The sequence below is a fragment of the Callorhinus ursinus genome, unplaced genomic scaffold, assembly GCF_003265705.2.
Source record: "Callorhinus ursinus isolate GAN/ISIS: 27379988/994484 unplaced genomic scaffold, GSC_fseal_2.0 scaffold5, whole genome shotgun sequence".
NCBI lineage: Eukaryota > Metazoa > Chordata > Mammalia > Carnivora > Otariidae > Callorhinus > Callorhinus ursinus.
Window position 1 is genome coordinate 82,740,913 of NW_027397067.1, and position 15,599 is coordinate 82,756,511.

The following is a 15,599-nucleotide window of genomic DNA, read 5'->3' on the forward strand; positions in this document are numbered from 1 at the left end:
CTGCCCGCCCCCCAGGGCCCCCGGCCAGCCCACACTCACGTGTAGGAGTGCATGAGCACCACGGCCAGGCTGCGAATGCCTCGGGACAGGAGCCCCTCCAGCTTCCCACGCAGACCCCCGAGGTCCACGGGCTGCTGCACCTCCAGCAGGTCCCCTGTGCAGCCTGCCAGGAAGCCTGTCACCACCCCATCAAAGGCCTGGGAGGGCCTGCTACTCCCACCCCCCCGACACGGGAGGCATCCGCACCTTTGATAGGTGTCCCTGCGCCCGGCTCCCCACGATACAGCACCACACGCTCGTCCACCTCCAGCACCTCTTCATACAGTACCTCAGGCATGGGCACAGCCTGGGGGCAGGCAGAAGCTCAGAGGAAGCCCAGGCCTGAGGGTCCTTGCTGGGGTCCTGTGTGGGTGGGGCAGTGCGGGCGAGGGGATGTGTCCCAACAGGCTGGCCAGCAGGCCCAGGAGACACAGTCAGACAGGGTGGCCCCAGCAAGGCCCACCCAGGGGGCGGCTCTCTGCCCTAGGGCACCTGAGTGTAGCCAACTGCCCCACCCCCACAAGGGCAGCTCCCTCTGGGAACCCAGCAGTGGAGGTGGGGGGAGGGGAGTGGAAGGGTCGGGAGCGTGGGCTCCTACCCCTCACACGGAGCAGTTTGTCTCGGGTCGCTCCACACCCACAATCCAGGGCAGGGCATGGTGGCAGGCAGGAACAGGACTACCTGTGAGTACTCTGAGGGCTTGGGGGACACAGCGCCTGCTAGGAATGCTGGAACCTCCCTCCTCTCTGCCTTTCAGCTGGTGGCCTTGGGCCGGCACTGGCCCTTCCAAGGACTGCCCTCCCCGAGGGGCCGTGAGCTGCTGGACCCAGCACCAGCTGGAGTGGGTGAGCTCACCAGATCAAAGAGGTCCTCTCGGGCCTGTGTGCCCACGTGCAGCAGGTCTCGGAAGCCACGTGTCACCAGCAGGGCCACCCGCTCCCCCCGCCGCTCCAGCAACGCATTGGTGGCCACTGTGGTGCCCATGCGGATGCTGGCAATGCGACTGGTGTCCAGCGGCCGGTCCCGGGGCAACAGCATGCCCCCCTCCTGGGAACCACATGGTTAGTGTCAGTCAGGCTTCTGGTTCCCACGTCCCGCCCCACACCGCCACTCTGCCCTGGCCACCTGCTCCAGGATGCGGCGGATGCCCTCAGTCGGTGCGTCTACATAGTTGGCAGGGTCCTCCGAGAGCAGCTTCAAGACCCTCACATGCCCCCCGGGGCACTGGGCAAAGACATCTGTGAAGGTGCCTCCGCGGTCGATGGCAAAATGGAAACGGCCCTCGGGGCTGCCCATGATAGGGCTGGAGTCCAGCAGCGACTCTTCAGCCGGTAGTCCTGGGAGAACTGGACAGAGACGGCAGATCAGGCCAGAGGCCTGGGGGTCATCCACAGCTTGGCAGCCTTGGGCAGAGCTGGGATGGGGAGAGAATGGGGGGCGGTTGCGGGTCCAGAAGGGGCCCTGGGCAGAGCGAGAGCTGCAGACCCAGCTCAGAGGGCAGCCTGAAGGGCGGCCTGAGCTGGGTAGATGGGGGCGCCAGACCTAATGCCCCTCATTACCCGGTTCCCAGTGCCCGGGGCTGCGGCCGAAACCCCCGGCCCGGAACAGGCCTTTCGGAGCTGGACGCGCCACGGAAGCCTGCGGGCTGGTGGGTCTCCGCTCTCTGAGAAGCACGGGGGCCGGGGGCGGGTGAGGGAAGCCCCACTCCCAGCTGCTCGACCTTGGGGCCCAGGCCCTGTGGGACGCGGGGGACGGGGCGGGGCCTGCGCAGGCGGCGGGGCGGGGCCCGCGGCCGGGGGGGCGGGAAGCGGCGGGGGTGTGGGGGCAGCGCGGCCGAGGCGGGGTGGGGAGGAGAGGGGCCGAGAACGTCTCGGTGCAAGGCCCACCTGGCGGGTCGGCTCCGACGCTCGCTGTCTGTTCGCGCCGCGCTCCCTCCCAGCCCTGCCCGCGCCCGCCCCCGTCCCCAGCCCGGAAGCGGAGCCCGCCCCCCGCAAGACCGGTCCGGGCGCTCACGGCCCTCCGGGTTGCGTAACGCTCCGCTTGCCGGGAGCGGCCTCCTTCTCCGCCGGGAGCCCCCCCTCCCCGGAGGACGGCGGGGCGCGGGGCCGAGCTGAGCTAGGGGCGGCGCTGTGCTGGGCACCTGGGTTCCGCCGGCCGTCAGGCCCTAAACCCGCCCACAGATCGCCGAGCCTAGGAGCCCTGGGACCCACCCTGGGTGCCCCGGGGCAGGGAGAGCAGAATGCTCCGCAAAGAAAGAATAGCCCGACGAGCTCAAACTGCGCCCTGGCGCGAGGCAGTTACGCCGCGGGGGATGGGGCTAGGGCGCCGGGGGAGGGCCCACCAGCACGCGCCCTGCAGAACCCCCTTGCTTGGGGGTGCTGTGGGCAAGGGCCCCTCCACAAACCATCAATACCCCTGCCGCCCGTCCAAGGCCAACCCTGCCACAGCCTAGGCTGGGCTGTGGGACCCTCACCACAGCAGGGCTGATGTCCCCAAAAGCCGCGGCCAGTGCCCTGACGACGGAGCGGAAGGCTGTCCCACCCTGGCCTGTTTCCCCACGCGCAGAAAGGTGCCCAAGCTTGGAGTGGGCTCAAACTGTGCAGGGCCTTTTAGACCCCCTAGAGGGAAAGGTGGGGATGGGGGGGAGGGAGGCGTCCCAAGCAGAGGGAACAGTGGGTGAAGGGGGCTTCACCTCAAGTGCCAGGCCAGATAGCCAGATCAGCAGGGCCCCCCCCCCCCAACACTTCCCCATCCCCTATGAGCCGCGCTGGCCCTGGAGGCCAGCTTGGTCCTGGAAGGTGAGAGGGAGGGGGGCTGAGTCGGGAGCACAGGCTTTGGGCTGCACCCCAGGCTGCAACAGGGAGGGCTCCCTTCTGCCTGGTGGCCTTTGACAGCCTCAGCATCATCTTCCACGTGGTGGGGGAGGGAAAGGAGACATGGTTTTGAAAGAACTGTACCAAGAAAGATACATGAGATTCAGTGACTCAGGGTAGTGCCAGGGTCTGTGACCTCTGCCCACACCTCACACCTTCTGACGGTGGCCCACGGCCTCCTCCACCAGCCCAGGTTCCAGGCAGGGTCTTCCCGCGTCCAGCCCTGCTTGGGCCAAGTGTGGAGGACTTGAGCTCCCCAGCACACAGGGATTGGCCCTGGGATCAGGCACACGGGACCCACGTCCCCAAGAATGGGCTGTGACCACATCCAGATGACTGTGTACCCAGTGTACCCAGGGGCAGGTCCAGCCATGGTAGCACCCCCAGACCTCTACCACATTGACCCCCTTATCACCTTCCCCATCCCTCACGTCCAGCTGGAGGCCCTGCTGGCCTGGCTATCTGGCCTGGCTCTACAGCCACGATGCAGGACCTCTCCCTCCACCTGCTCTGAGCAAACCGAGACGGTGGTCAGCAGCCCCACTTCAATCAGAACCCCCACCTGCAGCCCCCACCATATCTCCTTCCATTCCCCCACAGCAGCTGCACCGCTAACGGCCCACGCACTCTCCCACAAGACTGGGTGATTGTCCCACCAGATTCCCCACACGGCCTGTCCATCCTGGTGCTCAGCTGAGGAGCCACCCAGACAGAATTCCATGACCCCGCCCGTAGCCACCACCACCTGGGGTACTCTACTCGGCCCAGCCTTTTCACTGCCCACAGGCACCGCCCCAGCAGCACCCCCACACACACCCGTCTTCACCCCGTGGTTGATGACTGTCAGCACACAACCATACCTCTAAAGTCCCCGTCCCCACACCCTTCCAGCAGCACCCAGCTACTCTGCTCCTAGGGTGCGCCTCCTTGGAGGTGTCCACCTTCCGCCTCCACTCACCTCCTGGCTCTCTTGACCTCGCCTCCACGGAGATCATATCTGGCAAGACCAAAGAAGGCCCCCCAGCCGCCCCGGTGCCCAGTCCTCTGACCACGCCGCGCCTCCACCCATCCCCCAGTTGTGTGTCTGGGAGGCACCTTCGGCGTTGGGTTCTTGACCTGCCTCCCTGACTTCCTCCTGCCAGCCTCCTTCACCACACCTTCTTGATAGTGTGTCCTGAGAAGTTCCCCTATGCTATGGCCTGAATTGTGTCCCCCCAAAACTCGTATGCTGAAGCCTACCCCACAGTGGGATGGTATTTGGAGGCGGGACCTTTGGGAGGTGGTTAAGTCATGAGGGCGGGGCCCCATGATGGGATTAATGCCCTTATAAGGAGAGACGGAAGAGACTGCATGTTCTCTCCAGAATGTGAGGCTACAGCCGGATGGCAGCCAGCTATAAGCCAGCACCTGAGCCTCACCAAGAGCCCCGCCAGCACCCTGGGCTCCCACTCCCCGGCTCCAGAGCTGTGGGGCGCGAATTGTTGAAGTCATCCAGCCTGCAGAGTTTCCATATAGCAGGCCAGACTGTGTGCATCACAGCCCCAGTCACCCTGTGTCCCCTGTTCATGGGACCAGAGGGTCTCTCAGCAGCAGGGAGGAACAGTGTGCCGGGATCGGCATGCCCCCCGGCCCCCCACCCCGCTGTATCTCCCGTGGATCTGCACCACGCTGCAGGCTTCCCTGCAGCGTGCTGCCTGTCCCTGTGAGAACCAGGGTCCCCGCAGCCTGCCCACACCAGAGGCAGGGCCCTACTTGCCAAGATCAGACCAAACTCTGGGAGCTGCCCTCACCCACTTTCGCACCCACCACACCCAGCCTGCCGAAGGCCTGCTGTTACTCGACCTTCAGTCCCCGCCCTAGCCCAGCCTGTCACTTCTCACCAGGAGAACTATCCACCACCCCCACCCCATCCCATCAGTCAGGGAGCCCAGGGGGCACAGGCCAGGGGCACAGATCCTGCCATCAGGTTCCTTCTGACCTGTAGGGCCCTCCTGGTCCTCGTCTGCCCCCCCCTTCACCTGCTGGCTCAGCACAATGCCTCAACACACCCAACTTGCTGCCACCTCAGTGCCTTTGCACAGACTAACCCTCAGCTTGACCCCGGCCTTGTGGCTCCTTCACTTTGGTCCAGCTCTGCTCCAACATTGCTTTCTCCCTGCTGCACTTCCTTCAGATCACCCCCCAGCACCTTCAGCACCCAACAGGCCATTGCCCCCTGGAAGCAGCGCTTCCGGCATCCTTGAACTTGATGGTTCTGCGCCGGCACGGCCGGGGGCTGGCGGCCACCTCAGCCAAGATCCCAGAACCACAGAAGCCCAGGCTGCTGCCCCGGTTCCGAAGCACCAGCTTCAGCTCCTGGTTCTCCTGGATGAGCTGCACAAGCCGTCGCAGCTCTTCGTTCTCCTGCGCCAGCCGCTGGATCTCCTGCCGCAGGCCCTCGTAGCTGCTGAGGAGGGACATGCCCGGCATCAGGGGCAGCAGCTGCCAGCAGCTGGTGGGCTGGCCAGGGACAGCAGACCAGACCCCATCATTGTGAGGTCAGCGGCCACCCTGCCCCCCATGCCTCAGCCGCATTCTGTGGCCCAGCGGTTCCGACTGCCTGAGCAGGGCATACCTGACCTCTGACCTCTGGCCCCTGATGGCCAAATGACTAGGGCCTGGAGTCCTTCTAGGAAGGCCCTCCTGGAGGGTGAAAGCTTCTTTTTTTTAATTTAACTTAATTTTAATTCAATTAATTAACATACAGTGTGCTATTCATTTCAGAGGTAGAGATCAGTGATTCATCAGTCTTACATAATACCCAGCGCTGAATACATCACATGCCCTCCTCAATGTCCATTCCCCAGGTACCCCATCCCCCCACCCCCACCCCTCAAGCAAGCCTTAGTTTGTTTCCTGAGATTAAGAGTCTCTTATGGTTTGTCTCCCTCTCTGATTTCATCTTGTTTTATTTTTTCCTCTCTTCCCCTATGATCCTCTGTTTTGTTTCTTAAATAATACGTTATCAGTGAGATCATATGATAATTGTCTTTCTCTCTTTTTTATTAAGATTTTTATTTATTTATTTGACAGAGAGAGACACAGCAGCAAGAGAGGGAACACAAGCAGGGGGAGCGGGAGAGGGAGAAGCAGACTCCCCGCTGAGCAGGGAGCCCGATGCGGGGCTGGATCCCAGGACCCTGGGATCATGACCTGAGCTGAAGGCAGACGCTTAACGACTGAGCCACCCAGGTGCCCTGATAATTGTCTTTCTCTGATTGGCTTATTTTGCGTAGCATAATACCCTCTAGTTCCATCTACGTTCTTGCAAATGGTAAGATTTCATTTTTTGATGGCTGCATAATAGTCCATTGTGTATATCTACCACCTCTTCTTTATCCATTCATCTGTCGATGGACATCTTGGCTCTTTCCACAGTTTGGCTATTGTGGACATTGCTGCTATAAACATTGGGGTGCACGTACCCCTTCGGGTCCCTACATTTGTATCTTTGGGGTAAATACCCAGTAGTGCAATTGCTGGATCGAACGGTAGCTCTAATTTCAACTGTTTGAGGAACCTCCATACTGTTTTCCAGAGGGGTTGCACCAGCTTGCATTCCCACCAACAGTGTAGGAGGGTTCCCCTTTCTCCACATCCCCGCCAACATCTGTCGTTCCCTGACTTGTTAATTCTAGCCATTCTGATTGGTGTGAGGTGGTATCTCATCGTGGTTTTGATTTGTATTTCCCTGATGGTGAGTGATGTGGAGCATTTTTTCATGTGTCTGTTGACCATTTGGATGTCTTCTTTGGAGAAGTGTCTGTTCATTGGAAGCTACTTTATCCCAGCCTGGCACAGATGTGTTGGTAGGGAAAGGGAGTAAAAGGTACGGGCATCCCCATGGCCACCAGTGGCAGCATCTCCACCTGCCTGTGCCAGGTCATGGGGCCAGGTGACTGGGCATGGTCCCCGAGGTGGCCACAGTGTCTGAAGGGGCCAGGAGAGAGGGTGTTTGAGCTGCCCTGAAGGAGGGGGCTCTTCTGGCCCACCAGCCCCAGGAGCTGCACAGTGAAGATCAGGGTGGGTCAGAATTCCAGGGACACGGCGTGAGTCAGCAAGTGCATTAGGATGGGGCTGGAAGCAAAGAGAGGGACCAGGCGGTGCTGAGCCTGGGGCGGGGGTGGTCGGGGAGCCGCGCACCGGGAGGCCAGGCGCCCTGGGGGAGGCAGCACAGACGGGCACAACCTCATGGAGAGGGCAGGGCAGGCAGCAGGGAGCCCTTGAGAAAGGGCTGAGGACAGCAGATTCCCGGTTGCAGGGGAGCCACCCCAAAGGGTAGCATGGGCTTTACAGTTTAGACCCCACCAAGGACTTCCTTCTCTCACCCGGTGGGCCTTCTAACAGGACAGTTCTGTGCTCTTGCTGTCCTTCCCTGTCCTTTTCTCAGTTACGATTAGTATTTATTTCACATCATCATTTCCTTTGCGCTGGTCTGCTCAGTGCTGTTTCCACCTGTTAACCATTAGGTTCTCCTGGGAACGGCAAGCTCTGGGGGGAGGGTCTTCACAGCGCTGGCCGTGGAGGGGGCGCCTCCGACAGCAGCGTTCCAGGGGACGGGGTGGCAACTGCACTTAAGCTCAATGGAAATTATGACCATTTTAATAGTTCCTATAACTAGGAAATATCCTAATTCTAAGGATTATGGGGCAGGGCATTTCTGCAAGGACTAAAGATCTTAGCTCAAAGGAGTGACAGGCTCAGGGCCATCAACTTCCAACTCAGACACTCTCAGAGTGGGGACTGTGGTAAGCAGAATTCTAAGGCCCCCAAGGATTCCTGCGCTGGTGCCCATGCCCGGCATGATCCCAGAATAAAATGGGTTTTACACCCATGATAAGATTATTCATATGGCACAGCTGAGGTATAAAGGGAGATTATCTTGGATGAGACTTACTGAATTAGATGGGCCCTTAAAAGAATAGGTCTCTTCCGGGGCGCCTGGGTGGCTCCGTCGTTAGGCGTCTGCCTTCGGCTCAGGTCATGGTCCCGGGGTCCTGGGATCCAGCCCTGCACCAGGCTCCCTGCTCAGTGAGGAGTCTGCTTCTCCCTCTCCCTCTCCCTCTCCCTCTGCCTCTCCCCCTGCTTGTGGGCAAAGGAAACCATCACCGAAAGGAAAAGGCAACCTACTGAACAGGAGAAGATATTTGCAAGTCATCCATCTGCTAAGGGGTCAATATTTAAAATATATAAAGAATTCGTACAACTCAACAATAAAAAGAAAAGCAACCTGATTAAAAAATGGGCAGAGAATCTGAATAGACATGTTTCCAAAGACATGCAGATGACCAACAGACACATGAAAAAACATTCAACATCACTACTTATTAGGGAAATGCAAACCAAAGCCACAATAAGAGATCACCTCACGCCTGTTAGAATGGCTAATGTCAGAAACACAAGAAATAACAAGTGTTGGCAAACGTGGGAAAAAGGGAACCCTTGTGCACTGTTGGTGGGAATGCTAATTGGTGCAACCACTGTGGAAAACAGTATGGAGTTTATTCTTTAAATAAGAATAGAAATACCCTACGATCCAGCTATTCCACTCCTGGGTATTTAACTGAAGAAACCAAAAACACCAATTCAAACAGGTATCTGCAGGCTTATGGTCATAGCAGCATTATTTACAATAGTCAGGATATAGAAACAACCCAAGCGTCCATCGGTGGATGAATGGATAGAGGGTGTGGTGTACACGCATGCGCACTGTAGAATATTACTCAGCCAGAAAAAAAAAAAAGAATGAAATCTTGATGTTTTCCAGCACACGGATGGATCTTGAGGGTATAATGCTGCATGAAATAAGTCAGATAAAGGCAAATACATGATTTCACTCATGTGGAATCTGAACAAACAAATCAACACGTAAACTCGTGGATGCAGAGAAGGGGCTGACGGCCACCAGAGGGAAGGGGTCGGGGTGGGTGCGGTGGGTGCAGGGTGTCAGTTGTAAGTTCCAGTGGTGATCACTTCGCAGTGTATACAGACGTCAGGTATAAGGTCGTAGACCTGAAGCTTACATGTGGTGTTAGATACCGCTTTTACCTCCATTTTAACAACGAGAAAGTTCTTCAAGCTGAGAAGGAAAGGCATGGAGTCCAGTTACTCGGCGCAGCCATGCTGTGCCAGGCCCGGACCGGTAGAGCTGCGAGCTAACAAGCTGGTGTGGATTGAAGCCACCGGCTACGTGTCACTAGCGGACTAGCACCTGTGGTAAATGCAGAACTTGACCACAAAGCAGCAGGGCTGCAAGGGAGCCGGCACACGCCCCAAGGCCCGGGTGGGGGACCCGCGTGGACACACTGGGAGCCGCCCAGACTCCCGCCAGCCCTCCTCCCTGGCAGAAGCAGCCCCTCCCGCCTTGCCAGAGGACGCGTAGACGCCGACCCTGGCTGCTGCGTGGAGACACACTTCCTACCCTCGCCGTAAGAAATGAGGCCCAGTTATCATCCCCTGGACTGGGAACTGGCCTTGTGCCTTATTTGACCAGAAGAATGTGGTAGAAGTAAAGGCATGCCTGCATCAAGCCTTGACCTTGAGAACCCGACAGGGGCAGGACTTCCGGGAGGGCTATGTGACCTCCTCACTCTGGGTTTTGACCAGAGCGCACACGGCGTTTATTCTAGGAGGTCTGCTGTCTGGGTGAGAGCAGCAGAACCCAGGGCATTGGGGCCAGAACCTCCTCCCTCCCAGCCGGGGTTCCCAGGCCTGGAAGCTCCACCCTGAGAGCATGTGGCCAACCGCTGGGCAGAGGGTCCACATTGGGCAGGACACGCACCACGCCCCCAACACCCGCTGGCAGAGCAGGGGCCTTCCTCTGGGAGAAGCAGCCTCCCCCGGACGCCGCCGCCAGTGAGAGGCTGCCTGGCCGCGTGGCAGCACAGGCTGACTTCCTCAGGGTGAGTGTGCCGATGTCGGAGACGGGGAGATCCTCGCGGTGAAGAATGAGTAAAGCTGAAGGCTTGAAACAGCACTCGTTTATTCTCTTACAGTGCTGGAGGCCGGAAGCTCAGGCAGTCTTGTGGATTAAAACTGAGGTGTTTACAGGATGGGTCCTTCTGGAAGTTCCAGGGGAGCAATCACTGGGTGCAGCGTCCAGCACTTGGGGCTGCATCACTCCAGCCTCTGTCCCCACCGTCACTTTGCCTACGCTTCTCCTGTAACCGAGTCTCCCTCTGCTTCTGTCTTACAAAGATACTCATGATTACACCGAGGGCCCGGCTGGGTAATCCACAACAATCTTCCCACCTCAAGATCCTTAGCTTAACCCTACCTGCAAGGTTCCTTTTGCCATATAAGGTAACATTCCTGGCTTTCAGGGATGAGGATCTAGATCTCTGTGGAAGGTATTCTTCTGCCTGTGGCAAAGGCTGACATGAGGCATTCCCCGACCACACACTGATCCATTGGCAAAGGATGGTGCTTCACTGGCGGGGGGAGCTTAAGCCCAAGCTTTGCCCAGTTGGTGGAGGAACCCCAAGCTGCGCCTTCCAGATGGGACTTCTAGGAAGCCAGGCTTCAATATAAGACCCGGAGGTTGGAGCAAGGGGTCCAAGTAGTGACATCATAGATGCACACTGTGGAGGAATAGACTTCCCAGGAGAGTCCAACAAGCCACCAGACTAATAAACTAACAAAACAGCAGGATCAACAGGCCCGAGGAGAGACTGGCTAATCATGCTCTAGAGTCACTATAATAGATCATCTCGAATGTCCAGTTTTCAACAAAAAGTTATGAGACATGCAAAGAAACAGAATAATGTGGCAGCTGCCTGGGAGAGGTAGGTAATAGGAACTGCCTTTGAAGCCCAGATGTTGGGCTTAGCAGACAAAGACACCAAAGCCTTGCTTAGGCAGGCGCCCACGAGCAGGGTGGCTGCAGGGCAGGGGGCGGTCCTGCACAGGTGCCACTGCTATTGCTGGAACCCCAGCCCAGGATCCCCTGGACCCCTCCACCTGGAGCCCCTCTGCTAGCCCCTCCACCCGAGGCTCGCCCGTTACCTTACTTCCCACTGGCATGTGCTGCACACCAGGGCCCCACGTTAGAGCTGACGGCCTGTGGCAACGAGCTCATGATCCTGGGACTCACCCGTCTTCCCAAGTCCCCCATCAACCTAATGGAAAAGTGACCATCAGTGGAGGGTCCTGCACACTCCCAGCTGGTTAGTGGCCCCTCTGAGGGTGGGACACCATTGGGATGTGTCTGTCTTCAGGGGTCAGGTCTCTGGGGACAGGCTCACCCTGCACTCACACAGCCCCTTCCAGGGTGGGGCCTCACACTTAGTAAAATTTGCAAAAGTGAAATAATCACCGTCGGTGAAAGCTCTCTTCCCACCACAGCCCGCTTTCAGTCACTCCGTCTGTGCTGCATGGAACTGGGGGGGCACTGCTCAGGAGGTCGAACTGGGGCGACATTTAGTCTGGGTTTAGCAGGGACAGCCACGTCCTGGAATGGTTAAGCTACTGCCGTCAGTCTGGTGTGCAAATGGCTTCCAGGGACACATGGGCCTCCCTCCACACTGTGCAACAGGACACCTTGGGCTGATGGAACTGGCTAATGAGTGTCATCAGTTCAAAAAATATCTAAGGTCATTTAGTCACAAACAAGAAAACCACAAAGGCCCTGAAATCTTAGGGCTCATATGTAGATGAAATTTGATAGAGGGCTCCTCAAATTTAACAATTCTAAAAACTTACACCATATATTTTTTTTAAGGTTTTATTTATTTATTTGACAGAGAGAGACACACAGAGAGAGGGAACACAGGCAGGGGGAGTGGGAGAGGGAGAAGCAGGCTTCCCGCGGAGCAGGGAGCCCGACCCGGGGCTCGATCCCAGGACCCCAGAATCATAACCTGAGTCGAAGGCAGATGCTTAATGACCGAGCCACCCTGGTGCCCCAAAACTTACACCATATTACCCACAGGAGCCATTACCTGAAAACAACCTTTCTAAGCTATAGTAAAAAAAAAAACAAAACAGAAACAAAAAAACCTTAATCAAACATGTTAGAAAAGAGACTGAATTATCTTCTCTCTGTAGATAGACGATGACATCACAAAAATGTCATCTTTTTATTTTATTTTTTTAAAAGATTTTTTATTTATTTATTTGATAGAGAGAGAGAGAGAGCACAAGCAGGGGGAACAGCAGAGGGAGAGGGAGAAGCAGGCTCCCCGCCAAGCAGGGAGCCCGATGCGGGGCTCGATCCCAGGACCCCGGGACCACGACCCGAGCCGAAGGCAGACGCTTAACCATCTGAGCCACCCAGGCGCCCCATCTTTTTATTTTAAGTAACGTCTACACCCAATGTGGGCTTGAACTCACAACTCGGAGATCAAGAGTTGCACGCTCCCCCGGCTGAGCCCGCCAGGCGCCCCAAACGTTGTCATCCTAATAGACCATCAGAGCATGCATCCAAAAAGCATAAGGGAAATGTGTTACAGAAATATTTCAGGAAGATAATTCATGACATTACGTTGGTTCTCTGTGTTTTGTGATGTTTGTGATACTGGCCAACTCTAAAAATTTATGTTACGTGTTAGGATTTCTTTTCTCACTCTATTCACTTGGTTTCAGTTATATGATTTTGTCTTCTATTTTTGAAAACAGCACTATTCAGGAAAGAGTTAACACACTGGGGCTCAGACCGCTCTCCTTTTTAAGATGCACTCAGGAGGTTAGCCTGCATCTGGGAGCTTCAGTTTCAGGAAGGCTCCTGCCAATTCCCTAAGAGTGGCTCAATGAGTCTAATCTGTACAAACAAATATGGTTTATGCTGAACTCCTGCCTTCCTCCTAGGCACCTGGAGTTGGGGTATGTGCCAGACCCTGCCCAGCCCCCGCGAATGCCCTAAGTGCTGAGTTTCCACTTGTTGCTGGGGGGTGTAGTGTCCTGTGGAGAAGGTTCGGGAAACTGTGCTTGGTTCCCTAACTTTGCCACATGAGCCTTATTCCTTTGCTGATTTAGATTACTATCCTTTCTCTGTAATAAATCTCAGCCACAAGTTCAACAATCTGTGCCAAATTCTACAAGCCCTCCAAGCAAATCACTGAATCCAGGAGTGGTCTTGGGGATCCCAAACATAGCTCCCAAATTTGTGTACATGTGAGGCCCCCAACCCTGGATCTACCCATGGTTACAGCACTGGGTCAGAGAGCCAAGGGGGCAGGAATGGCCTGCTAAGCTGGAGATGCTACCAGGTTGGAGGCTTAGTTCCCAGGGGTGGAGGGAACACTCCCCCGCAGTGGACACAATGAAGGTCCCACGGATCTGGAGGGAACAGCCACTGCCCGGCCCCTGTGGCCCTGTGCTGCTTAGGCTACTGAACGTCCCGGGCTACCAGCATCACTGCTATGCAACCGGGACACCTGTGGGGACACCCGTGGGGCCTCCACCCGCATCAGTGGACAGCCACTGCAGTCTCGACCCGATTACAACAGGGACAACACAAGCTCAGACTGCTGAGGGAAAACGGCCCCGTCACTCCACCCATAACCAGCTGGGTCCAGCCGAAGAACTGACAGCGGGGACATCGCGGGTGGTGAGTCACAGAGGAGGCCGGCCATCACGGCCTCAGACCAGGCGCAGGGGCAGGGCCGAGGCTGGCTCCCGGCCCGCGTGTTGCGTTCATCTAGAAGACCGGTACCTTGACAGGGACACTGTGCTTGCAAGACTCGGGCTCTTGCCTGCTACAGTGTGTCCATTCTATCTGCTCTTCTTATGGCCTGATGTTGACCTTGCTTCTCTTGTGGGGCAAGGTCCATGTCCCCTCCCCTTGAGCCTGGGCACACCTTTGTGACCACCTTGACCCATACAGTCCGGTGGGAATTACACTATATGACTTCTGAGGCCAGGTCCATACGTGCCCACCTTGTTGTTCCTTGAGGTCACCTTGGAGCCCAGGCGCCATGCTTCCAGGAAGCACTGGCTGCACAGAGAGACCACCGACCTGGATGAGGTCCTGACCAACAGCCAGCATCAATCACCAAAGATGTGAGAGAGGAAGCCCTCAAGACCACAGCTATCACCATTCGCAGGGACCACCCGCAGGAAAGGTCCTAAGTGCAAACCAACTAGATGAGCCCAGACAACCCTCAGGACTGCAAGACTCGATAATATAATTGCTTTTTGTTATTTGAAGTCACTAAGGTTATGCAAATGAGGAAAAGAAAGTCTTAAATGTCCTATTGATGTGGGAAACAAAGGCAGAAGAAAAGTTAAATTTCCTTACTACCTACAGCCCATTGACAAGTCCTTGAAACAGGCAGAGTGACCTTCCTCTAGGGATTCAACTGCCTCGATGTTGGCACTTTGCTAAGGGCAAGAGGCAATCCTAGGCTGACGACTCCTCCCTGATCCTGTGAGTCTACATTAACATACAAAAAGTCGTTTAGAGGGGCGCCTGGGTGGCTCAGTCGTTAAGCGTCTGCCTTCGGCTCAGGTCATGATCCCAGGGTCTTGGGATCGAGCCCCACATCGGGCTCCCTGCTCCGCGGGAAGCCTGCTTCGCTTCTCCCTCTCCCACTCCCCCTGCTTGTGTTCCCTCTCTCACTGTGTCTCTCTCTCTGTCAAATAAATAAATAAAATCTTAAAAAAAAAAAAAAAGTCGTTTAGAAATCGCCTTTATCTCTAAACCCCCCCAAACATATGACCCACTGATATACATCTGAAGGGTCTCATGACTAAGATTTTATTAGACAGTGATAAATGACCTTTTCCCAACAATAGCTACCCCCCTCGAGGTCCTGGAAATCTTGCTTCCAAAATTCCTTAGGGACTTAAGCTCTCCCTAACCCCCTCCCAACTTGAAAGTGTATAATGGGTCACTCCTCATGACCCCAGTACGGCTCTTTCTGCCCACAGGTTCTGTCCCTGTGCTTTAATATAATCACCTTTTTTTTTGTTAAAAGAAACATTTTATTTATTTGTTAGAGAGAGAGAGCACACAAGCAGGGGGAGTGGGAGAGGGAGAAGCCGACTCTCCGCCGAGCAGGGAGCCCGATGCGGGGCTCGATCCCAGGACCCTGGGACCATGACCTGAGCCGAAGGCAGACGCCCAACCAACAGAGCCACCCAGGCGTCCCTAAAAATCACCTTTTGCACCCAAGACATCTCGAGAATTCTTTCTTGGCCGTTGGCTTCAAACCCTAACATCTTTCCTACATTGCTATCTAAAGAGAATGAGGGGCACCTGGGTGGCTCGGGTGGGTAAGTGCCCTTGGCTCAGGTCATGACCGCAGGGTCCTGGGAGTGAGTCCAGCCAAGGGATCCCGCGTCAGCCGGGAGTCAGCTTCCCCCTCTGCCTGCTGCTCCCTTCTGCTCCTGCTCTCTCTAGTGAGTAAATAAAATCTTTAAAAAATAAAAATAGAAAGAATACGAGCATGCGTGTGTACGATACAAATTATGCGTCAATTTTTTTCATGGACAAATGTAAACACTAAACGGTAAGAAAACAAAAACACACAAGGTGTGCCTCAGCTTGGGAGAATGAATGCATTTATGGCTGCGGAAGAACTAGAAACCATCAGAGAGAGGACGCCGCTTCCTTCCAGCACGAGCGGCGCTCGCCCGCCGAACCCGCAAGGAGCCTCCGGGGAGGCGGAGCGGCGAGCCAGTCCGCGAGCCGGGGCCGGCGGGGCTCGG

The 15,599-nt window shown here is 56.4% G+C and overlaps 2 protein-coding genes across 8 annotated transcripts in view; both read right to left on the reverse strand.

Moving 5' to 3' along the window:
* LOC112823469 (5-oxoprolinase) overlaps window positions 1-15,599 on the reverse strand; it is a 26,538-nt gene that overhangs the window by 7,815 nt on the left and 3,124 nt on the right. For 2 of the 7 annotated variants that reach the window (XM_073893370.1, XM_073893369.1), the window contains exons 2-5: window positions 1,165-1,385; window positions 895-1,086; window positions 247-346; window positions 40-163 (exon numbers count right to left, since the gene is read on the reverse strand). In XM_073893370.1, the coding sequence (XP_073749471.1) occupies window positions 40-163; window positions 247-346; window positions 895-1,086; window positions 1,165-1,385 (637 nt within the window). Of the gene's footprint in view, window positions 1-39; window positions 164-246; window positions 403-637; window positions 1,087-1,164; window positions 1,386-1,598; window positions 1,764-1,925; window positions 2,029-3,870; window positions 4,114-15,599 lie in introns of those variants that run through there. The other 5 variants (XM_025871298.2, XM_025871299.2, XM_025871300.2 and 2 more) reach the window with 5 other exon arrangements.
* LOC141372874 (speriolin-like) lies at window positions 5,103-5,413 on the reverse strand. The gene has a single exon (XM_073893462.1). The coding sequence runs from the start codon at window positions 5,379-5,381 to the stop codon at window positions 5,103-5,105; it is 279 nt and encodes a 92-aa protein (XP_073749563.1). The 5' UTR covers window positions 5,382-5,413.